The 21,962-nt window shown below is 50.5% G+C and overlaps 10 protein-coding genes across 10 annotated transcripts; 7 read left to right on the top strand and 3 right to left on the bottom strand.

The window, feature by feature from the left end:
• Nucleotides 1–767: 767 nt before the first annotated feature.
• On the bottom strand, nucleotides 768–2,700 carry Z520_02709 (uncharacterized protein; the record flags this gene model as incomplete). The annotated part of the gene is made up of 3 exons (XM_016773222.1): nucleotides 768–1,506; nucleotides 1,576–2,098; nucleotides 2,187–2,700. 3 exons carry the CDS (start codon nucleotides 2,698–2,700, stop codon nucleotides 768–770), a joined length of 1,776 nt encoding a protein of 591 aa, XP_016635279.1.
• Nucleotides 2,701–3,384: 684 nt separating this feature from the next.
• Nucleotides 3,385–3,757, top strand: Z520_02708 (uncharacterized protein; the record flags this gene model as incomplete). The annotated part of the gene is made up of 2 exons (XM_016773221.1): nucleotides 3,385–3,469; nucleotides 3,513–3,757. 2 exons carry the CDS (start codon nucleotides 3,385–3,387, stop codon nucleotides 3,755–3,757), a joined length of 330 nt encoding a protein of 109 aa, XP_016635278.1.
• Nucleotides 3,758–4,047: 290 nt separating this feature from the next.
• On the top strand, nucleotides 4,048–5,427 carry Z520_02707 (uncharacterized protein; the record flags this gene model as incomplete). Its single annotated transcript, XM_016773220.1, has 2 exons — nucleotides 4,048–4,143; nucleotides 4,192–5,427. 2 exons carry the CDS (start codon nucleotides 4,048–4,050, stop codon nucleotides 5,425–5,427), a joined length of 1,332 nt encoding a protein of 443 aa, XP_016635277.1.
• A 476-nt stretch (nucleotides 5,428–5,903) lies between these two features.
• On the top strand, nucleotides 5,904–6,248 carry Z520_02706 (uncharacterized protein; the record flags this gene model as incomplete). Its single annotated transcript, XM_016773219.1, has 1 exon — nucleotides 5,904–6,248. One exon carries the CDS (start codon nucleotides 5,904–5,906, stop codon nucleotides 6,246–6,248), a length of 345 nt encoding a protein of 114 aa, XP_016635276.1.
• A 425-nt stretch (nucleotides 6,249–6,673) lies between these two features.
• Z520_02705 (uncharacterized protein) lies at nucleotides 6,674–7,669 on the top strand (the record flags this gene model as incomplete). Its single annotated transcript, XM_016773218.1, has 1 exon — nucleotides 6,674–7,669. One exon carries the CDS (start codon nucleotides 6,674–6,676, stop codon nucleotides 7,667–7,669), a length of 996 nt encoding a protein of 331 aa, XP_016635275.1.
• A 1,067-nt stretch (nucleotides 7,670–8,736) lies between these two features.
• Nucleotides 8,737–10,666, top strand: Z520_02704 (uncharacterized protein; the record flags this gene model as incomplete). The annotated part of the gene is made up of 4 exons (XM_016773217.1): nucleotides 8,737–8,886; nucleotides 8,920–9,731; nucleotides 9,786–10,194; nucleotides 10,241–10,666. The coding sequence occupies 4 exons, from the start codon at nucleotides 8,737–8,739 to the stop codon at nucleotides 10,664–10,666; spliced, it is 1,797 nt and encodes a 598-aa protein (XP_016635274.1).
• A 2,436-nt stretch (nucleotides 10,667–13,102) lies between these two features.
• On the bottom strand, nucleotides 13,103–14,756 carry Z520_02703 (uncharacterized protein; the record flags this gene model as incomplete). Its single annotated transcript, XM_016773216.1, has 2 exons — nucleotides 13,103–13,524; nucleotides 14,090–14,756. The coding sequence occupies 2 exons, from the start codon at nucleotides 14,754–14,756 to the stop codon at nucleotides 13,103–13,105; spliced, it is 1,089 nt and encodes a 362-aa protein (XP_016635273.1).
• Nucleotides 14,757–16,405: 1,649 nt separating this feature from the next.
• On the top strand, nucleotides 16,406–17,731 carry Z520_02702 (uncharacterized protein; the record flags this gene model as incomplete). Its single annotated transcript, XM_016773215.1, has 2 exons — nucleotides 16,406–16,842; nucleotides 16,897–17,731. The coding sequence occupies 2 exons, from the start codon at nucleotides 16,406–16,408 to the stop codon at nucleotides 17,729–17,731; spliced, it is 1,272 nt and encodes a 423-aa protein (XP_016635272.1).
• A 413-nt stretch (nucleotides 17,732–18,144) lies between these two features.
• Nucleotides 18,145–18,408, bottom strand: Z520_02701 (uncharacterized protein; the record flags this gene model as incomplete). The annotated part of the gene is made up of 1 exon (XM_016773214.1): nucleotides 18,145–18,408. One exon carries the CDS (start codon nucleotides 18,406–18,408, stop codon nucleotides 18,145–18,147), a length of 264 nt encoding a protein of 87 aa, XP_016635271.1.
• A 1,123-nt stretch (nucleotides 18,409–19,531) lies between these two features.
• Z520_02700 (uncharacterized protein) lies at nucleotides 19,532–21,413 on the top strand (the record flags this gene model as incomplete). The annotated part of the gene is made up of 4 exons (XM_016773213.1): nucleotides 19,532–19,807; nucleotides 19,857–20,225; nucleotides 20,271–21,029; nucleotides 21,078–21,413. 4 exons carry the CDS (start codon nucleotides 19,532–19,534, stop codon nucleotides 21,411–21,413), a joined length of 1,740 nt encoding a protein of 579 aa, XP_016635270.1.
• Between the last annotated feature and the right edge of the window lie 549 nt (nucleotides 21,414–21,962).

Here is a 21,962-nt window from a genome sequence, read left to right as displayed (position 1 = left end):
CCAAGTGTGATCGATGTGTCGATGGTATATGCCCGATGTAGAAAACATGAGACTCGACTCAAGGCCCGAGATAGCACATGTTCGGCCGTGTTTACCTGCCGGATAGGGAGGGACCATGGGGCAACTGAGATCCGGGGTCACGAAAAGCATGTTCGGATGTTCTGTCAGCAAGGCTGTCTTCCTTAGCTAAACAACAATAGCTCTGGCTCACCACATGGTTCACATGGTTCCGGCCTTGGAGGGTGTGGGACAGGATGGAACGGACTTGCTGTCCGATGATGAGGCGAAAATAGAGTAAGCCATGATCTTTTATTCGCACCGCTTCTCCGGGGACGCACGCCATCTCGACGCTCATCTCAATCTGGAAGGAACCCGGTCACCGGCCGAACCCAATTAGGTTACAACCGTATACGGTGGTCGCCCCTTTCGATGTATATCATCATCATGCAGTTCATCTGTGCTGCTGGTGCGGTTCGTGGGGTGCATGGGACCACAGCAAAAGAACCTATATCATTCGTCCCGATCAGTGATGGCCGCGTTTTATATCAGAAGACCGGCGGCATTTCCTGAAAAGAGTAAGTGACACTTTGTTCTTAGCACACGAACTCTTCCAGTTTCAGGCAGTGCACAAGGTAATGCACCAGGCTATTCTAACTTCATCCATCGCGAAATTTCAGATGTTTACTGGCAAGGCCTCAAGGCCCCAGGTTATCTCGGTGACAGTTTCTTCATCAGGACGGGTGGCTGTTTGTCCCTTTTTACTGTCCTCAACCACCAAGTTCCAAAATCTCCGTCCACAGCTTTTTCCCTGCGTCGTCGCATGCCCGGTCCAGCCACAGAACGCGCTTTAAAACGGTTTTCTTAAGATCTTCAAACTTCTTGATCCCGAGATGTGCAGACAGTCTTCCCAGCGCAGCAATGAACCACAGCCGATCTTCCGGGACGTCTCTGGCGGCGGCACCCCCAATGACCAGAATCCACACCAGAAGCCGCTGAGCTTGATGTGATGATGACCAACTAGAGCGCATGTCGGACTCTCGAAGTGCGGATTTGAGTTGTCGAGCTAGGATGGCTATTGGGGCGGTCTGCGGCGGGAGAGGGAAGATCACAGTGAGGGAGTATATCAGGAGGGCAAGGCGGGTCGGTTCGTAGATGGGTTGCGATCGAGCAGCTGATGGTGAGTCTGTGTAAGAGGGAAGAGACAAAAGAGTATGTTGGATGAGGTTGCGCCGGTCGCACAAACGCGCCAGATCCAGGTCGGGAAGGGCACCGTCGACAAACATTTCAACGCCCTGTTCGTATCGCTGCATGGCAACCCACACCACAGCAAGGTCAGCCGTGAGCCCCAGCTCAAACAGACTACTATAGGTAAACTCGTCCCGAAGCTCATTTGGGCATTTGCCCAGCATCCCCCAGAGCGTTGCGGTTCGATCACCGTCGTCAACCAGCGGCAAAAAAGGAAAAACGGGTTGAGTTAATGTCCTGCTCGCTTGAATAATGCCCGAGCTAGTGTTGAGAATCAGCCGGTCAGCTACGGCAGTCAAAGACCATTTATCCAGGCAAAGATCAGCTTACTATGATATGATAGCAGCCAGGCCAGTGGTCTGAATCTTTTTTAAGCCACCCCTCAATGCGATCAGCTGAACGAGGCCAGCCGCATGGATGGGATGGGCGGCGAGGAGTCCATAGACGTCCAGCCACTGAAGACTTTTCAATAAAGGATCAAATACCGGCTGCGTTGCAGGTTCGGTCTGGAAGCGCTCGAGGGTCAAGTCCCAGGCGTTTGTAGCCATCGCAAGGACAGAAACTATTACTGCGTCTGTTATAGGATTGTTTGGATCACGAAGCGCTTTGTTGATGAGGGAGATGGACTCAGCCTCACAGCGCCGCATATCCATTTCCAGCCGAGCCACGGCAGGATCATCTGGTTGGGCCGAGCCTTTCAAGAGGTTCAGTCTCTTATGGCTGAGCGCCCCGAACAAAAGTGAATGCAGCGCAACAGTATCGTTGAGCGCCATCGGAAACCAGCCTTGGATAGCGGCCGATTCTGAACCGCTTAGAGGCCGGGGGGTCAAACCGGGCCAGACGACCTGCAATGCTATGGCACCGAGCAAGGCACTGGTCAGCTACTGTGCGTTCAGCCCCTCCATGGGCCAATGCGACAAGAAAGAAACCAACGAGCTTACAATATTCATGACATTGTGAGATCAACGATGAAGGGAAGGTCGAGGGATAGGTTTGAAAGGGGTCCAGCACCCCGGATCCCAATACTTGAATGAGGGGACGATGAGAAGCGCCGCCCGAAGCGGGAGAGAGCCCGTGCCGAAGATGGGACGGGGTCGCCACGATAAGTCCGGCATCATCTTCGACATCGTCGCTTGTGCTGTCTTGATCGACATTACTTGCGCTGCTTGAACTGTCGGTATCACCCGCCCTTGCCACTTTTATACGTGAATGACGCTGCGATTGTGACTGAGCCGACTCGACAGGAGAGAGCGAATCTGTCCGCGATAATTCCGGTGAGCTTCTCTCACTGGCACTCGCACTCGGGCCCGCTGCACTCTTAGTGCTCTCAATCTTCTGCTGGTTCTCCTGTGTCCATCGACCGATGTGCGAGCGGATCGCAGTTCGAGTCTGCCGCTTCTCGGCCTTGGTCTGGGGACGCGCATTGACGAACGAGTACCTCTGAGGAGGACTCATCTGCGACGAGGGATGCCCGGTTGGACGTGTGGTGTCAGACAGCCCGGTATCAAAGTAAGAGGTCGTTCATCCAGATTAACCGTCGTTGGAAGCACCCAGCAATGTCTTTGTCCTCGCCCGTCATCATAGTACGAGACTGGATGTAACTGCGGGTCTCTTCCCCGATCTCTCAGGCGTTCGAGGAGCAACAACCGACTGGACTTGCGCGGGGCCGAATTTGTGTGCCGGGGGATCAGTGGCCTGGTCTTGGCATCAGATACCCGCGGACATCATCGCCCTCTCGCCCCTTGAACAAATCACCCTTCTTTTCATGATTTCCCATTCTCGCTGTGACATAGCAAGTGCACGTGTCACAGACTGGCGCTACTACGCATATACTCGTGACTTTTTTCCGCCCAAAAACCATGCTGGCATGATCCTGGGCCGAATGGTCTTGTGTCGGTGGCAAGGCAGGCGAAAACTTCATGCCTCGCATAACTCGTACCCCTTTTGAACGATGAACGAAGCTCAAGCAGCCCGAGCAAGATACTTGCAGCATTCGGCGCGTACGATATTCACCTTTGCGCCATCTACGTCCCGACAGCTGTTGCGCGAAAGCATAGAACTTGATCACGGAGCATCAGCTCGTAATAGCCTCAGGTCAAGAGATACATGCTTGACGTGTGGCAACCTGATGCTACCAGAATGGACGGTATCTACAAGGTTCACAAACAGGAAGGTCAAGACCAGCACAAAAGGCCATTCACAGAAGAGAAATTCTCGGCACAAAGTACGATCTCGGCGATGTTCGATGTGCTACCGTGTCAGCAAAGACGTCGCCACAATGGACTCGAGTCACATAAGAGGGAATCAGCAGCCCCGTGCCGTCCCTACTGCACGCTCTGAGGAGGTGGCCACCGAACCAGCCGATCCTCTGCTGGAAAAGCCCGTCAAGTCAAGCAGCAAGAAACGGGCAAAAGCACGAAAAGACCGTGAAGGATTGCAAGCACTCCTTAACAGAAGCATGCAGGCCAAAAGTACCCCGAGCCTGAACTTGATGGACTTGATGAAGAAATAAATGATGGACTGGCTTCCTTGCAAAACCCGCGCAGGAGCCTGCAAGGCTGGTGACGAGGCTGGGCGAGGCTCTGGGACCCTCGGCTGCACAGAATCTGGCCTTGCATTAGTGCCCCACCATTTTTCTTGGCAGACGTCGATCGTTCTGGGTCCCTCGAAAAGATTCTGATTCGAGATGCGTCTTTTTCCGCCTGACCTTAAGACGACAACGAGTTGCGGATAACATCTTTGAGTGTTTGGGATTGACACTTACTTACACGCATATCGAACCGACTCTTTTTCGTTGAGAACATGGCTGATTCCGAAGCTCCAACGGTCGTTCATGCCGACCCCAATGAGACCGGAGTCTATGAGATCGAAAGTTTATGTATGAACTGTCGCGACGAGGTACGTCCACCCGCATTAGATCTTGAAGAAACGTGCTCACTCTTTCAGGGTATAACCAGGATCCTCCCTATTAAAATTCCGCATTTCAAGGAGATCCTTCTCGAATCCTTTTCCTGCGATCACTGCGGTTGGAAGAACAACACGGTCAAAAGCGCAGGACAGATCCAAGAGAAGGGAGCAAAATTCACTTTCAGATTGGACAAAATGGCAGACTTCGAGAGACAGATTGTTCGCGGTGATACAGGCATTTTCCGCATCGAAGATCTCGGCCTCGAGACGCCACCTGCTCCAGGCCAATTCACCAATCTTGAGGGCATGATCACCAAAATCAAAACAGACTTGGAGAGTGACCAACCAGCTAGGAAGGAGGTGAATCCTGATTTGTATAATTCTCTTGAAAGAGTCATTCAAAAGCTGGAGAATATGTTACAAGGCAACAGTTTCCCATTCACTGTGTCGCTCGACGATATCTCGGGTAACTCGTTTATCGAACCGTCCCCAGACGACAAGGGCCCTAAATATTCCCGGACGGACTACCTCCGAAGCCACGAGCAGAATGTACAGCTGGGCCTGGTGGTCGATGATGATGCAGCAGAAGAGGGCGGCGGAATGGAAGGCGTCGATATTGTTGACAATGAAGTTTACGAGCTACACGCCGAGTGCCCTGCCTGTGGAAAGCCCTGCACAGTCAACATGAAAAAGACCAATATTCCCCATTTCAAGGAGGTCATCATCATGGCGACTGTCTGTGAACACTGTGGCTTTAGGACGAGTGATGTCAAAACTGGCGGTGCAATACCGGATAAAGGAAAGCGCATCACGCTGGACGTTAAGACGATTGAGGACATGTCCAGAGATATTCTGAAGTCGGAGTCCTGCGCTTTGAAAAGTCAAGACCTTGGTTTGGAAGTCCAACCCGGCACCCTTGGAGGGCGTTTCACTACGGTCGAGGGACTGCTCACCCAAGTGCGTGACCAGCTTCACAGTCAAATATTTGATGTGGGAGATGAAGATCTTGCGGGAGGAGACTCAATGACAGCAGACACACGGTCAAGGTGGGACAACTTTTTTGCCAAGCTCGACGCGGCTATCGCAGCCAAATTCCCCTATTCTATCACCCTTGAGGACCCGTTGGCGAACTCATTCGTGCAGTTGAATGCGGACCCGGGCAAGGATCCACAAGTCAGAGTCGAGGAGTACGAGCGGACGGACGAGGAGATGGAGGATCTAGGGTTGAAGGATATGAAGACTGAGGGTTACGAAAGGCAGGCCCAACAATCATGAGCAATGACGACCCGGGTCGACATCCAAATTCAAATTTCCATCTCTGACTGCTCGGAACACCCACTTCCTTGCTCGGACTTACTCAACCCTACATGCTATTTGGAGATCCCAGGCACATGACTCCAGCAGCAGGGTTTCATTGCGAAACAAAAAGCCACCAATCCCCCGGCTGCACCGGTATCTTTCTACCAGGATGGTTGATGCGTTCAGATGAGCACTGGTCTTGATTTCCGTGGAGACGGTCTCGACCTCTCAGATCTGAAGTGTTAAAACATGGTCACACAGAGCCTGCATTTTAGCACTAAGGCTGGCAACAAGGCGCGCATGGATGCCTGGGCTCCTCAGCATGACCAGACTCCCCGTTAAGAAAGTCTAAACCCGCCGCTGGACGAAATAGGACCGCTACTTGCAGAGAGTTCCGACATTTGCAATCATTGTCACAAGCTGTTTGTTCTAGTGCGGCTTGCCTTGACGCGATGGCATTCGAGAACGAATCAGGACAGTACAATGATATCCTCTACCTTGTGCACTGGCAATTTCAAAGGCTGCCGCATAAGGCATTGCCGGATTTCTCTGGGCGATTGTGTCCTCTCGGGCAAGTGACCAAAGGAGCCATTGGCGACCATCAAGACTCTGAAAGTGTTACATCGAAACAGGGCTTCAACGCAAGAGAAGGTCTGCCAGTGGCTATTTGGCTTTGTCGTGGCACTCCGAAGGATGGAGCCGTTAGGAAGCAGGGCTGTTTAAGCGAACAATTGTTGTGGGATGCATTTGAAGGGTTGCCAGAGTTCTACGCCACAGGTGTCCAGAGCGACTCATAGTCCCTTTTCCGCTTGGTGGTATAGACAAGGCGATGCTCGTATGTACAATTAGGTACCTAGATAGGAATGTGTATGGCTGGCCGCATTGTCACGCTAATTGAGGTTTAGAGAGGCGCGTGAATTTCTCGGTTGGGCAATGACTTCATGCAAAGCAGCTTTTCGCCTGCAGATGCAACTGCTCCTTTCTTTTCCGCCGCTCGTACTCGTAACAAGCACATTCTTTTGTAGGATGCTTATTCATGCATCTCGCTGAGCTACCAGTCTCATCGATTTGAAGATTCTGTTGCTGTTACTGTTCCGGTGCCGAGAGTGCTTCCTACCGACTACAACATCATCACCATGCACAGTCATTCCGGGACAGCAGCCGTTGCATTTCCCAATCTTTAATCCCTCTGTGAGCGAAAGGCTTTCGGATCCTTTGGAACATGTCCAATGGCGGTGCCCACAAGGTCCAGAGCTCCAAAAAGGCACATCCCACTTTTCATTTCCTTGCCGGCTTGACCTCTGGCGTGTCGAGCGCCGTCCTGCTGCAGCCAGCGGACCTGCTAAAGACTAGAGTCCAGCAATCCCACTCCTCGTCGCTCCTCACGGTACTTCGGTCGATCCTCTCTGGTCCGCATCCCGTGGCCAGCCTCTGGCGGGGGACTGTGCCTTCGGCGCTGCGGACGGGCTTCGGATCAGCCTTGTATTTCACCTCGCTCAGTTCTCTACGCCAGATCCTCGCCAACAACACGGCGCGGGCAAATGGAGGAGATGGAGCGCCTATCCCTAGAAAGAGCAGCTCGGTGCTGCCAAAGCTCTCAAACATACAAAATCTCATAACGGGCGCGACCGCGAGAGTGTTTGCGGGACTCATCATGATGCCGGTGACGGTGATCAAAGTGCGCTTCGAATCAGACATGTATTCATACAAGTCCCTTGCCTCTGCCACGAGATCGATCTTTGCTCAGGAAGGCATCAAGGGTTTCTTCTCCGGCTTCGGCGCTACAGCCATCCGGGACGCGCCGTATGCGGGTCTCTACGTGCTCTTCTATGAAGCAAGCAAGACGCATCTGAGCAAGGTTTTCTCGCTACATACCATGACCACGAGCCAAGGACAAACGCGCCCTTCGACGTCAGCTTCGGCGTCGATCAACGCTTCAAGCGGCGTGATTGCAGCCGGCCTGGCAACGAGCATTACCAATCCGTTTGACGCTGTAAAGACCAGGTTGCAATTGATGCCGCAAAAGTACGGGAATACGTGGAAAGCGGCGCGGTTGATGCTCAAGGAGGATGGGATCAAGAGTTTCTTCGACGGACTCGCTCTGAGGATGGGGAGGAAGGCCATGAGCTCCGCGCTTGCTTGGACGGTCTATGAGGAGCTTATTGGGCGGGCAGAGCGCTTTGTCTCGCGGCACGATGAGGAGAGAGCGGTGGTATGAGAGCACAGCGCCGAAGTGGTCGGCTTTACATGCTCACCCACAACTACTCTGGATCGAAATCAACTACAACGCTCTCACCTCATGTCACTTTCAAACCTTCTGCCATGGCCAGTGGTTGGCTCCCTTGTGGTTTTCCGCGTCGACGTAGGCTGCTCCAATCGGTCCATCCAAGTTTCGTTCTGGTAACGGGAAAGCTCTATATAAGAGAGGGTCGTCTCAGTCACTCACCACTCACCAACATGTGCCATAACAATGTACCATATCCAAAAAGCAAACAGCCAAGTCGGTGTACATATTGTGTATATATATATATATATTATATATGCCCCGAACTGTGCTTCGTCCATTACCATTTTCGTTCAGGAAAGGGAGCGCGGCCGCTTTAGTCGGGCACGTGACGGATGCCCGGCCGAGCACGGGAGAGCGCTGCAGGAGCCACGGCAGAGTACGGGGGAGCGCGCCCGAGCACCGGGGGAGCCACACGGAGTGCTGACTGATGCCCATTCGCAGAAGCCAATTCGGGCTCAGGGTCCCCATTGGGCCTCGGCTATAGTTGCCCGGCTGTAACTCCTGGTTTGTTTCGAACTCGGCCCTATACTGTACCCAACCCATAAGAAATGTCCAATAAGCCGAGTCTGCTCCGATTCCGAGCCTTAACTCCGTCCTTGGCCCCTCAAGACGAGTAAAAAGTGCTCGGAGCTCACGTGCAACTCACCCTGAGCGTGCCGCTTTCTAGAGCAGCGCTCAGTAGCCGGAATGACCCACAAAGAGCCTCCGACTTGATATTTCTCGTTCTCGTTGGTCTCCAAACTGGGGCTGAACTTCTCGTACTCGTTGGTCTCCAAATTGGGGCTGTACTTCTCGTACGATGCTTAGAGCCTTCAATCTCCTGAGCCAGCCTTGTGAGCCTCGGTTCATCCAACGTTTCGACGATAGAGACAAAAGTGTTTTAACATTCATATCTCTGGCATTGCGATGTTGTTTGGATCTAGCAGTGTGGGCAACTTTATTGCTAGGTGGTGCGCATGAGTTTCTCGTGACGAGATATTTGCTTGTTCGTCTGAAATATGAATCAACGATTTCGATTTGACAACCAAACTGTGGTTGTGACAGCAGCAGGCAATGAGTTGGGCCAAGCTTATGCTCGCTTTTTTGCCTCGAGAGGAGCAAATGTGATTGTTAGCGATTCTTATAAAGAAGCAAGTGAAATCCCGGGAGTTATTTGCCACAGGTGTCTGACCATTCTTTAGGCTGCAGACCAAGTGGTGCAAGACATCCAAAGAACCGGTGGAAGAGCCGTTGTCAACCACGACGTTGTAACAGATGGAGAGAAAATAGTACAAAGTGCCATTGATGCTTTTGGCCGCATTGACGTCCTGATCAATAACGCCAGTCTACCACGGGACATCGAGTTTGAGCACATTCACGACGTCGATTGGGACCAAGCCAATGCCACTCTGCTAAAAGGTGCATTCAAATGTACACGCGCAGCCTGGCCATACTTCAGGAAGCAGAAATACGGTCGAGTAATCTTTTCTACCTCCACAGCTGGACTTTATGGAAGCCCTGGGCAAAGCCACTCTGCTGCTATGGGCTCTGCACTGGTCGGCTTTGGCCAGACATTGGCTGGGGAAGGGGCGAAATACAACATTCTAAGCAATATCATTGATCCGTTAATCGCTGCCCCAACAACTGGGGGTCATCTGTCCTGGAACACCCAGTCCGCGGAAATAGCACAGTCCGTTATTCCTTTGGTTGCAGTTTTGGCGCATTCCACCACCTCCGAGAACGGCTCCGTTTTCGATGTAGGTGGAGGCTATATGGCCAAGTTACGCTGGGAACGTTCCTCAGGACTACTTCTACAGGCAGGCGACACCCTCACTCCTGGCGCCCTTCTCAACAAGTGGGACAAGATTGCCGACTTTACCCAGGCGGAGTATCCGACCGGCCCAGTCGATATGATTAAGAAACTTGAGGACGCATCGAAACTGAAGAGCAATGATCCAGGCGAGGCTATCAGGTTCGACGGCAAAGTCGCAGTTGTGACCGGTGGCGGTGCAGGGTAAGACATGTCCTGACTGTCTTTGTGCGGTCTTTGACTTACTCCAACTGGCAGTCTAGGAAGAGCCTATTGTCTTGGTCTAGCCAGACTTGGTGCTTTTGTTGTTGTCAACGACGTTCGCGAGCCAGATACTGTTGTGAATGAGATTCGAGCTATTGGCAGCAAAGCTGTCCCAAACAGGACCTCCGTCGAAGATGGGGCAGCTATCATCGAGACCGCGCTCTCTGCCTTTGGCCGTGTGGATATTGTTATAAACAATGCTGGAATATTGAGAGACAAAGCTTTTGCGAATATGACGGAGCAGCAATGGGACCATGTGCTTAATGTTCACCTTCAAGGCACTTACAAGGTAACCCACGCCGCCTGGCCTCATATGCTAAAACAAAAGTACGGACGTATCATCAACACCACCAGTACAAGCGGAATATACGGTAATTTTGGGCAGACAAATTATGCTTCGGCCGTGCGTATCTCTTCCATCCCCAGAGAAATCATCTGACTTGTAGTAGAAAGCAGGTATTCTTGGGCTGTCGCGTGCGCTTGCGCGCGAGGGTAGGAAATACAATGTTCACGTTAACACAATCGCACCGAATGCTGGCACCCAGATGAGTCGCTCAATATTCACGGAAGAAGTTGCTCAAGCATTGAAAACAGACTACGTGGTTCCCCTCGTGCTGCTGCTGTGCTCGGACAAGACACCTTCTCCTTCGACAGGACTCCTTTTTGAAGTTGGTAGCGGCTGGCAAGGACGGACTAGGTGGCAAAGGGCGGGCGGACAGAAATGGTCTAAGACACACGGGCTAGACCCGGAACAAGTGGCGGAAAGGTGGTCGAAAATCACGGATTTCCAAGGCCAAGGGTTAGAGTCTCCGGAAGACATCGAAACTGGACTCAAGCCCATTCTTGCTGATGCTGAACGCAAGAATAAACTCTAGATAGTTCTGGAAACCAATTGATGGTCTCGCACCGTGCCTAACACTGAGATCACTCCCTTTCCTACCTATACGTCTGCAGGGGTAGTACTTTCTTGCCGGTGCGAGTACGCTCCATGCGCAGTAGTCGTAGAGTGCTCCAGGAATTGTCATCACCCAAGCTTCCAAAGTGAGCTAGGATAACACCCAATAAAACAGAGTCCAGTATCAGGAGCATGGGACCTGCACTCTGCCAGCGACTGAACATGTCATCATTTGGAGTCGCGGCAACAGGCACATGGTCTGGACGTTGTCGGACGTGATATTAGTCTCCTCTATGACGACACTCTTGGTTTTCAGCATCCTGGCCGTGAGACAGATTGAGGCAATCCACGTTTCATGTCAGGAGTCACCTGACTAGCGCGCCACACCTTCCCTTTTGGGGGGTGCTGCAGACGCCTATGATTGTCCATGCGTTTGATCCTTTCCGATCAACCGAGATTACAGCACAAATCTACTGTTGGGTCCACGAGGCCAGCAGAACCCCGAGACCATTCGCTTCCTATGGGGGCTGGACGTTCTTGGCCAGCTCGACTTCCTGACCCAGAGGAATACTACGTTGAATTCGAGGGCTATAGTGATCCCTTACAAGCTCACAACTGGCCTTTCAGAAAGAAGTAGGTTGCTGATATCGTTGCGATTCGGAAGCTGACTTGGATACATGTTCGTTTCCGCCGTCATCCTTGCCAACATCACTTTTGTGGCATTTTTCGCGTCCGCCATCCTTTCAACAGCTATTGCTCCCATGACTCATCATTTCCTCATCAGGGAGGAAGTCGGTGGACTTGAGATTTCATTGTACATTCTAGACTTTGCTTCAGCACCAACACTCTGGGCTCCCGTGTCTGAGTTGAGAGGACGTCGCATACCCCTCATAATAGGAACTTTTGGCTACAGCGTGTTTTACCATCGGAGTTGCAACAGGCAAGGACGTTCAGACGATAATGCTGTGCCGATTCCGAGCTGGGTTCTTTGCAGCAAGCCCTTGACAGTTGTGCCAGCAAGCTTCTCCGACATGTTCAGCAGCGAGCATCGCGGATTGGCGATTGCCGTATTTGCCATGATGGTCTTTGTTGGGCCTCTTGCAAGTCCTTTTACCGGCGGCCTCGTCGTCACTAGCGATCTCCACTAGCGTTGGACCATGTTTATTTCCGTCATTATGGCGTTTTTCGGTTTTAGCCTTCTTGTCCTTTTCGTCGAGGAATCCTACGCACCGGCAATTCCGATGGCAAAAGCTACAAATCTTCGAGCACAAATGCGAAATTGGGGAATACATGCTAAGCAGGACGAGGTAGAACTTGACTTGCATGAGTTGATGATGAACAACTTTAGTCGGCCTATCAGAATGTTGATCACTGAGCCGATTGTCCTGTTGGTGACATTCTAAATTTCTTTTATCTACGGCCTCATTTACGCTTTGGTCGGAGCGTATACTCTTGTCTTTCAAAGCGTACGCGGCATGAGACCAGGTCCTGGTGGGCTGCCATTCATTGCTCTCATCATTGGGGAAATACTGGGCGGGACTATATATTCTGCTCGATGAACCACGCTATTTTCGGAAACTGAAGGCTAATCACGGGAATACTGTCCCCGAATGACGGCTGATGCCCGTCCCTATTGGATGTGTGGTGTTCACTGTTGGAGTCTTCTGGTGAGGACAAAGTGCCTTTGTGTCCCAGGTTATCAGCTGATGTTTTCTTTCCACGTTCGGTTGGACTGGTTGGAGTGAATCAATCCATTGGATGGCTCCAGCAGCAGCTGGACTCTTCATTGGATTCGGAGTCCTCTGTATATTCCTGCAATGTTTCAACTACCTGATCGACTCTTACCTTCACTTGTAAGTACGTCTGTCAGAAAGCGAGATTGAAAGGAGCTGAACCTTTGGTGCAGTGCCGCTTCGGTCTTCGCTGCAAATACCATACTCCGATCAGTGGTCGGAGCCAGCTTTCCTCTTTTCACGAGAAAAATGTTTAATAACCTCGGAATTCAATAGGCTGGCACATTGCCTGGTTGCCTTGGTGCCGTGATGACGCCTATACCACTTGCATTTATGATATGGGGTCCGCGGCTGCGGTCAAGAAGCAACTATAATGGGGACTGAGGATGAAGGCGTATTATGCCCGCTCTACAAACTGCCGGGAGTGGTGATTTCGTCACTAAATGAGATTTTTGGCACCGGTTCGAGTATTCGAACAATATTGGATGATATTTTGGTTGTATTCGGGATGTTCGAGTTCTTTTGGGGTAATGACAAAGTCCTGAGCATGTCATGTTCGAAAAGGTGTGTAGATATTGCGATACCTACTACTCTCCGTATTCCACATCCTAGTGGGACGAGGATCTCCGGGGGATATGGCTTGTCGATCTCGACACAAGAAGTCTCTTACACGATTGCAGGGTTCATGAAGGACAACTGGCCAAAGAAGCAGCCATGCACATCCGTTCCGTTCCATTTTGTGAGAGCAATGGGGTACCGTCAGGTCGAGAACCACTCCAGTTCAGAGGCGAAAAATTGCGGCAGGCATAGACCTGGTTTCGCTGACAACTTCGACATTGTTTGCAGTACATGAAAGAAAGCAGAACGTGGCCTCCGACTTTGACCCTCTTGACGGCGTCGCCGACTTCTTCGATGATTCCAGCTCCTTCATGACCCAGCACCGAAGGGAATCTTCCCGGCAGCTTGCCCGATTGCACCGCAACATTAGAATGACATACACCCGTTGCAACCAACCGAACGAGGACTTCCTTCGACTGTAGCGGCTGAAGCTCAATCTTTTCAACGGAAGATGGCGAGCCTGCAGATTCGACAAGCAGATCAGTGGCTGAAGTCATGTTAGCTTGATAAAATATCCGGACTACTGTCACACTCCAACTCCGTTGTGTCAGGCCATTATTTATACGCCTGCTTTTGTTCTGCGTGCCACGGATGATGACAGTGGCTATTGAACACAACCGCTCTTTATTGGCGCTGCCAGAAATGGCCTGAATTACCCCATGGAGCGGTCACCCGCGATTGATCCTCATGCTCCCTGCCCATGTATAACACAAACCACTCCGGTTACCGTTACCCGCGATCCTGTTTTGCGTTCGTAGCGTCGGTTGAAGGTTCCCTACTCGGGATATATCGACATTCAGCATGTTTCCCTCTCAAAATTAAGCAAACGTAATCGAGACATATTTATCGTCATCATTACAAGCTGGAGGCGAAAGAACAGACGAGAACAGTACCCATGAAAATGCTGTACAGAAACATATCCGGCATGGGATGCAAGCCTTATTGTTGACTACTAGTAAAAGTTACAATTTCAAGCATAGCTCCGAACCCGTTCATCTATAACTAGTTCTGCTTTCTTCTTTACCATATGGTGCTTCACGAATGGGCCAGACATGGCTCCATGAATCGCTCTTCATCCTCGCCATCGTCTTGTAGAATCGCAATAGCATCAGTAAAAGATTTCTTATCAAGCCGAAAGATGTCATCAGTCACCCATAATCGCGAGAGTTTTGCCTTTTTCTGGACGGCAGGCAGAGGTCTCCGTTCTTGGCCTCGTTTACCAAGTTTAGTATCGACGTTATTAGTTATGGGAGTCGCAATAGGCGACCTTCGGATCGGTTGCTGACTGTTCTCGTCGTCTGTTGTGGCAGAGGCCTCAGGATTGGGGAGAATCCGCTTGTTTGCGGAGGTGCAAGCTGATTTCATGATTTGTGAAGGATTCATGGTAGCTGTTTCAGCAACAAAAGGTATAGGAGAGACTGCAGGCTGTCCTTGTCCCCATTCCTGGGGGACCAATTTGCCTCCTATGTTACAGGCCACCATATTGAGAAATTGCTTCTCATTTGCTGTGGCACAAAATGAACGTATGACTTGCGTCGAATCCATATTGACTTCTTCGGCGTTGGAAGAATTAGCATCCAACACTTCTTGGAATTCGTTTTCGTGCAGAAATATTCCGAAAGAATCAACTAGACGTAACGAAGCTGAGGGCTCGTCTTCGTCGAGACAAATCCAGTGGTCCAGCAGAGGGTCGTCAATAGTAGAACTTCTACGTGACATGGTCTGGAAATCCGTCTGTTCGATCTCGCTTTCACAGCTGAGCACCTCCTAGTCGAGTATCTCATTGTTCGAAGGTGATTGCGTGGGACTGTTCATTCTGGAGGATGGAAGAGCACAGAAAATCATTTAGGGCTGAAGACAACGCGGCGGTGCTGTGCTCTGTTTTTCGAATACGCATAACAATTTACCAGTAGGTAGGTGACTTCGTGACCCTATGAATTCGATCTATAGATCAACAAGAGCAGGAGAATGAGCTACAGATATTATGGAAACCCCCCAAACCCTCTCGATCGTATGAGTGGCAAACTCTATAGGCCTGTCTGCATTGGAGAGCCCTGACAGGCTCAATCGGCAGGCGATCCGACTTAGTACACAATAAGCAGCGACAGGTTGTCTCTGGTGACGACATCTGGGAATTCCATGTGCCTTGATTTCGGATCTCAACGAGTCCACGCCTTGAGCCATGCGTCTTGCACCATTTGCCAGCCTAAGATAGGGATCCAAGGCCTCCAGTTGAGGACATGCAGGGATGTAGTGAGCGCAAACAAGAAGATAGGTACTTTCAAGCTATCCTCGCAGCTTTGATACGTCTACACTAGCAGCGTCCTTTCGGATGAGGTCAAGGTGCTGGTCCGCGCTGAGAATACGTTTGAGAAAAACACTCGAAAGCCGCCCCAAAGCTTCTATGATTACCGCCATGTGCAAAGTCTTTAGAAGGAATCATACAACGGGTGGAACAAGATCTAACTTCGAAATGTAGAAGACGTTGGATCTCCAACTTGTTTATGCTTATGATATGGCTTGCATAGAGGGGAGCAATCTGGAACATCCTCAGCTTCTGTTACGAAGGATTCCGGCCTAGCTGTGATAACTGTGAGGTTCCCCAACTCCGAGACAAGCCCGATTTGCTCCATGATCAATTGGTCCACCGGTCTAACTTAGTCCGTGTCGTCAGCCCCAAGCCAACCACGCTTCCGCGCATCTGCTGATCTTTTGTATCGCTAGTCCGCGGTAGTATGGGATTTAAACAAGGGGTGGCATGCATATCTGCTCACTTGATGGGATCATCCGTTTGAGGAATTCAGGCTCAATGATGGAATTCTAGTGGTACGAACCAAGGCTTGGTCGACGAAGCTACTCGGGACCACTGCGGGAACGTAGAAGCCAAGATGAAGTATAGGAACAAGCCTCAGGTAGAATTTAGATAGCACTTCGGGATGCCAGTTGTTACACGTGTCTTTAGCGACGTTCCACATGCAGACGAGCGTATTGAATTCTCTTGCACATGTTCTGCCTCAATTGCGACCAAAACCTGGACCTCCGCATGCAGTGGAGCGACAAAGCAATGCGGGCCCGCAGAAAAGTCCTTGGGGCTTGATGAGTCTCCAAATATCAGTAGACGGCCGTAGCAACTGTCGAGAACCGAGGTTCGGCCGAGTAGTTCTCTTGTGCCACTTGCCTATTTATCCGTCTTCCACACCTTCAACCCAGCAGCATTGTAGCGCGTCATAAATGGACGGTGAACGTGCTGGAAAAAAGTCTTGACTCCCAGATGGTGCCTGGGATATACACCCAATAGCAGAAAGAGATTCGAGTGTTCAGTGCTGCTCAAATTACTAGTGGTGATATGGGTAACGTGTCAACCTACGATGTCTCCCTTTCGCATTATAGAGCATCGCATACTTTGTCAACACATTCGTGAGTATCCACAAGCCACATCAGGATCTCAGAACACAGAATTGCAGCTAGCTGTGAAGCAGTATGTACCCATAAGCAACCCCAATCCGAAGGAAGGAGATGTAACTGTCATTGGCGCACACGCAAATGGCTTTCCAAAAGAATTATACGAGCCTCTTTGGGAGGACCTCTACGCACAATCAAAGACACACGGCTTTACTATCAGAGGCATCTGGATCGCCGATGTGGCACATCAAGGCGAGAGCGGCATCTTGAATGAGCACTTGCTAGGAAACGATCCTGGCTGGTACGATCATTCTAGGGACTTGTTGCATTTGATCAATGTTAAGAGGGATGATATGCCTCGTCCAATTGTGGGAGTCGGTCATTCTCTAGGGGCTGCACAGTTGTAAGCATGAAGACTGTCTCGAAGTCATTACCGGTATTTCTAACCTGCCTGCAGAACCAATTTGGCTTATATGCACCCCCGATTATTCACTACTCTTGTCCTAATCGATCCTGCCATCCAGCTATACCCCAGCGTTGCACCTGGCCAGGGTCTTGATCCTGCACGTCTATCAACATTTCGACGTGATCTCTGGCCGTCCAGAGAGATGGCCGCTCAAGAGTTCCGAAACAGCAGCTTTTACAAGGCTTGGGATACCCGTGTTTTGGATCGCTGGATTCAGTACGGCCTCCGCGAAACACCGACTCTCCTGCACCATTCCGAGCCCGAAAGCGAACAGTCCTTTCAGGTCACTCTCACCACCCCTTTTCACCAGGAGGTCCAGACGTTCAACCGGTCCAATTATGAAGGTTACGGTCATCAGGGAAAGCCTGTCAATTACCGGACACATGCTGATCTCAACCCGGACTTGCCCTCTGTCTATCCGTTTTATCGTGCAGAGCCGGCGCAGGTATTCTTGAGACTCCAAGAACTGCGTCCTAGTACTTTCTACGTGTTCGGTAAGGATTCCGCCATGAGCAAAGCTGACGCCCAAAACGCAAAAATGCGACGTACTGGAGCTGGTGTTGGTGGTAGTGGCGGTGTAGTAGAAGGTCGCGTGGAAAGTGTTACAATTCCAGACGTCGGGCACCTGGTGCCGATGGAGAGTCCCGGTCAAACGGCATTACAGGTGGCTCAGTGGGTAGGCAGGGAGTGGAAACGATGGCAGCAGGAGGAGGAAACACGTCGCCGAGCCTGGGAGACTCGCTCCGCCGCTGATAAACAGAAGATTGACGATCGGTGGAGAAAAGCCATGGGGGGTCCATACCCAAGGCGGAGGCAGAAACTGTGAATCCAGGTCTACAGGCATGTCTTAAGTCGGTCCTGATGTCAGAATCAAGCATGGCTGGAGTCTCCTTCTGATAATCGTCGAAAAAATGTCTAGCTTTCAAAACCTCGTCCACCGCAGCTTCGGCAACTCTGTCGTTCAGGTGTATTTGAGGGAAAGTTGCGCAGCTGAAGGATAGGCAGGGTGATGGAAGGGTAGATCTACCTTACGTGGTGCTGACGGAGTTTCGAGGTGACAGTAAAAGAAACATCTGGAGGAAATTTCAGGTTCACTTAAGCAGACAACACCATGATGCCTGCTTAGGATACTAGCACCTTTGCAGTGCTTCCCGATCTTGAATGCTTGCCGTGAAGCCGGCCATGAAGCACCAACAATATTCTATGACAAGGTTTCATGCTACTATGTACAGACAGATATCAGAGCATCGCATTTGGCATCATCTTCATCGCTTGCCGGATACCGAGATCAGCGAGAACTTCTTGGGCGCCACCTGGAATAGCATCGCTCTTGCGAATACGGTGGAAGTGCGCGATAACCCTGCCCATGCCGGACTGTGTCGTGTCACGGCCACCGAAGATATTGACACTCTCGTTCGAGATTCCCGCAGCACACCTGGTGGTGAATGATTTCAACAGCCCAATTGGTCCACCTAACAGTTTGGACTGTTGAGCATAATCCATATTCCTCATCTGATGCGTAATCTGCTCTAACCAAGCCTGACACTCTTAGCTGCTCTCCATTTCGGACAGCATAACACGGTAGGCTCCCATTGTTAAGGTCGGCATAATGTACACGCCAATTCGCGGCCTTATCCAATTTCTAGCTAAGTTCCGTGTTATCTTCAGCCGAATTTCTTCCGATCATGATTCAAAATGCAAGACCCCGGCACCCAGTTACACGAAGCTTCGAGCCAAGAGATTAAGTTATTTCCTGGGCAAGAATTCGCTATGCCAATTCACATTTGACACAAAATTGAGGTGATCAGAACCTAAAATCTCTGTGACCAACTCCGGCACTTACCGTCTCGGGGCACATCAAATCCAATGTGTGCGAAAATCCTTATCCCTATGATACCGTGCTCGGCTCGGAGTGATTGAAGCCCAAGACGTTTGAGGTGCTCTTTTTTTTTCAACATCTCGAGGGAGTCGAGAACCCACTGTGGCCGATGCAGTATGTCACCAACTTGTCAGAGTACCTAGAGATCTCTATTGCAGACTGGGGTAGCCGAGGTAATTTCAGTTGGGGTGAGACATGACTTGCCAGATGAATAATCCCGGGTAGACAAGGTTGGAACCACCTTGGGCGGGAATACTGACCTAGAGAGCCCCAAAATGGAGTTGTTGGAGAGGCCATATTCGCCGAGGCTTAGATGAGTTGTCAACATCACTTCGAGGCCATCACAGTTTTGTGACGGAAGGAGCGCCACACCCCACATCTTCACACTGTTTTGTGCTCGTTTAGGGTTTCCTCTACTAATGTGGCGAGGCTGGTTTAATTTAAATTAGGCAGCTGAAGTTTCGGAATGGCCTCCTACTCATATTACAACTTGACTGTGCGCCCGGGTCTAACAATATCACGCAAGAAAGACGGACATGAAGACGACGAGAATTCAGTCCTCAAGCCCTAGACGTACTCAGACTTAGACTAAGGCAAGCTTTGTCACGGCATTGCGCAAAATATCTTGACCTTTTCAGCTCTTTTGTCGAACGAGTGTGAAGCTAGTGTGGCAGGACGACAGTTTACAGATTTCACATTGAGACCGGCGCAGAATCTCCTCTTTACATAACAGATTCTTGGGACACGATGGTTTTCTACCCGTCTGCTTGGATCCCTCCGCTTCCAGCGATTCCCGAAAATGTCCCAGTTTGCGAATTTCTATTCGACGAGCGATACGGCCGAAGCGCATATTCTCACTCGCTCGATGCGTATACTTGTGCGTTGACCGGAAGGTCAATCACGGCGAGTCAACAAAGGGATGATGTCTACAACCTGGCCCGTGGATTATCGAGCGTGACCGGTTGGAAAGTCAATTCAGGATCGGAGTATGACAAGGTTGCGGCCATATTTGCCCACAATGCTGTCCGTCGTGTGATTCTACATGAGATGAATCTCGGCTGATATTGAATAGGTGGAAGTCATGACGACTTCCTGGGCCGTTCACAGACTCAACGGCGTCTCGTCGCCAGCCAGTGCAGCTTTGAGTGCGAGTGAGTTGCGACACCAACTCCAAGCATGTCGAGCAACAGTCCTTTTCACCGTGATGCCACTGCTTCCTGTGGCCCTGGAAGCAATCAGTGGTACCAAGGTCAGCAGAGACAAAGTCTTTCTTTGCGAGTCTCCACAGGATTCACGAATCCCCGAAGGCATGAGATCAGTTGCTACGCTGATCAAGGAAGGGATAAAGCAGCCACAACTGGACAGTATCCGCTGGAAGAGCGGACAAGGATCACGCCAGTGTGCGTATTTGTGCTTCTCGAGTGGAACATCTGGCTCTCCTGTAAGGCTCCTCTTTCGCAATCAGACGTCTTTTAACTGTGAACAGAAGGGGGTCGTTATTTCTCATAGAAATGTGATTGCGAACATCATCCAGATTGCGACATACGAGAAACCCAGCCGCGACCCTTTGGGACCTGAATTCCACGACATAGCACTAGGATTGCTCCCTCAGTCTCATATTTACAGCTTGATTGTTATATGTCATGCGTCGACATATAGAGGAGATCAAGTTATAATCTTGCCCAAGTTCAGTCTGCCTATCTATCTTCAGACTATCCAGAAATACAAGATCAAAACACTTTATATTGTCCCTCCCGTTATCATCGCTATGCTTCAAAGCAAGCCGATGCTGGATGGAGTGGATTTGTCGAGTGTGACCTCCATCTACACAGGAGCCGCCCCTCTAGGTAGGGAGACGGCGGAGAAGATCGCCGTGCAATACCCCATGTGGAAGATTCGACAGGCATACGGGTTAACTGAGATTGCCACCTGTGCCTCGTCAACACCTCCATCCGACGTATGGCTTGGGTCTGCAGGCTGTCTACTACCCGGATTCGAAGCCAAGGTCATTGATATCAATGGTAACGAGATTACTAAACACAATACTGCGGGAGAATTGTTTCTCAAGTCTCCGAGTGTGGCTCTGGGGTATCTGGCGAATGAGTCAGCGACGAGAGAAACCTTTGTAGAACTACCCGAAGGGCGATTCATGCGCACTGGAGATGAGGTAGAGATACGAGTCTCACAGCAAGGCTTCGAGCACATATGGGTGGTAGATCGAATCAAAGAGCTTATCAAGGTTAAGGTAATCATGTCGGCCCCTGCTATACTGATCGATCACTAACGCATTCAGGGTCACCAAGTTGCGCCTGCTGAGCTTGAAGCCTTCCTGCTGACCCATCCAGCCGTGGCTGATGCTGCTGTCATATCGATCCCTGATGAGAGGGCGGGAGAGTTACCCAAAGCTTTTCTTGTTCTATCCGCCTCATGGAAAGCGAAGAAAGGAGACCAGAGTTTGAAACAAGACATTGTAAACTATGTGGCAAAAGAAAAATCACGACACAAATGGCTCGATGGTGGTGTTGAGTTCATCGATGTGATCCCCAGGAGTGTGGCAGGGAAGATATTGCGCCGAAAATTGAAAGATTTAGATAACGATGCAAGAAAGCAGATTCGGGGGAGAATGTGAGCTTTGTATATTGGCGATTTACTTACTCATCTTTCCTACCCGGCGTTTCTCCTCGGTCAGAGTATTTGAGAGTGTTACGAACCGACCTTCATACCACCGCCCAGATAACCGATAACGAGGAAGGAATTGTCACGAATGGACCTAAGTCCCTACGGTGACACATAAGACAATAGACCTCCGACGAGCTAGAAAATATAGATAGCTTGTCTCCTGCCAGTAAACCGTATGAGAGACTTCTCCTTCTCTCATGCTTTGAGTCTTAATTATGACGGATAGTCAAGGAATATTCTATATCTGACACACCACTGAATCATTGCACTCTGCCTATTCATTATAGGCTATTCCTAACAGACCATTAACTTTATCGTCCACGACAAAGTACGTACATAATGTGACGGATTTCATTGAACATCATCCGTAAGAGATGAAGACCCATCCGCCTCAAGATTTCTAACACTAATGATTAGTAGTGACGACCGAGAAAAGCTTCTAGAGATAGGTGGAAGTGATGTCACACAGCTTTTCGAGAATGCTGCACACGGCGAAGAT

Source organism: Fonsecaea multimorphosa (assembly GCF_000836435.1).
Source record: "Fonsecaea multimorphosa CBS 102226 unplaced genomic scaffold supercont1.4, whole genome shotgun sequence".
Taxonomy (NCBI): domain Eukaryota; kingdom Fungi; phylum Ascomycota; class Eurotiomycetes; order Chaetothyriales; family Herpotrichiellaceae; genus Fonsecaea; species Fonsecaea multimorphosa.
This window is presented reverse-complemented; position numbering and strand designations above follow the sequence as displayed.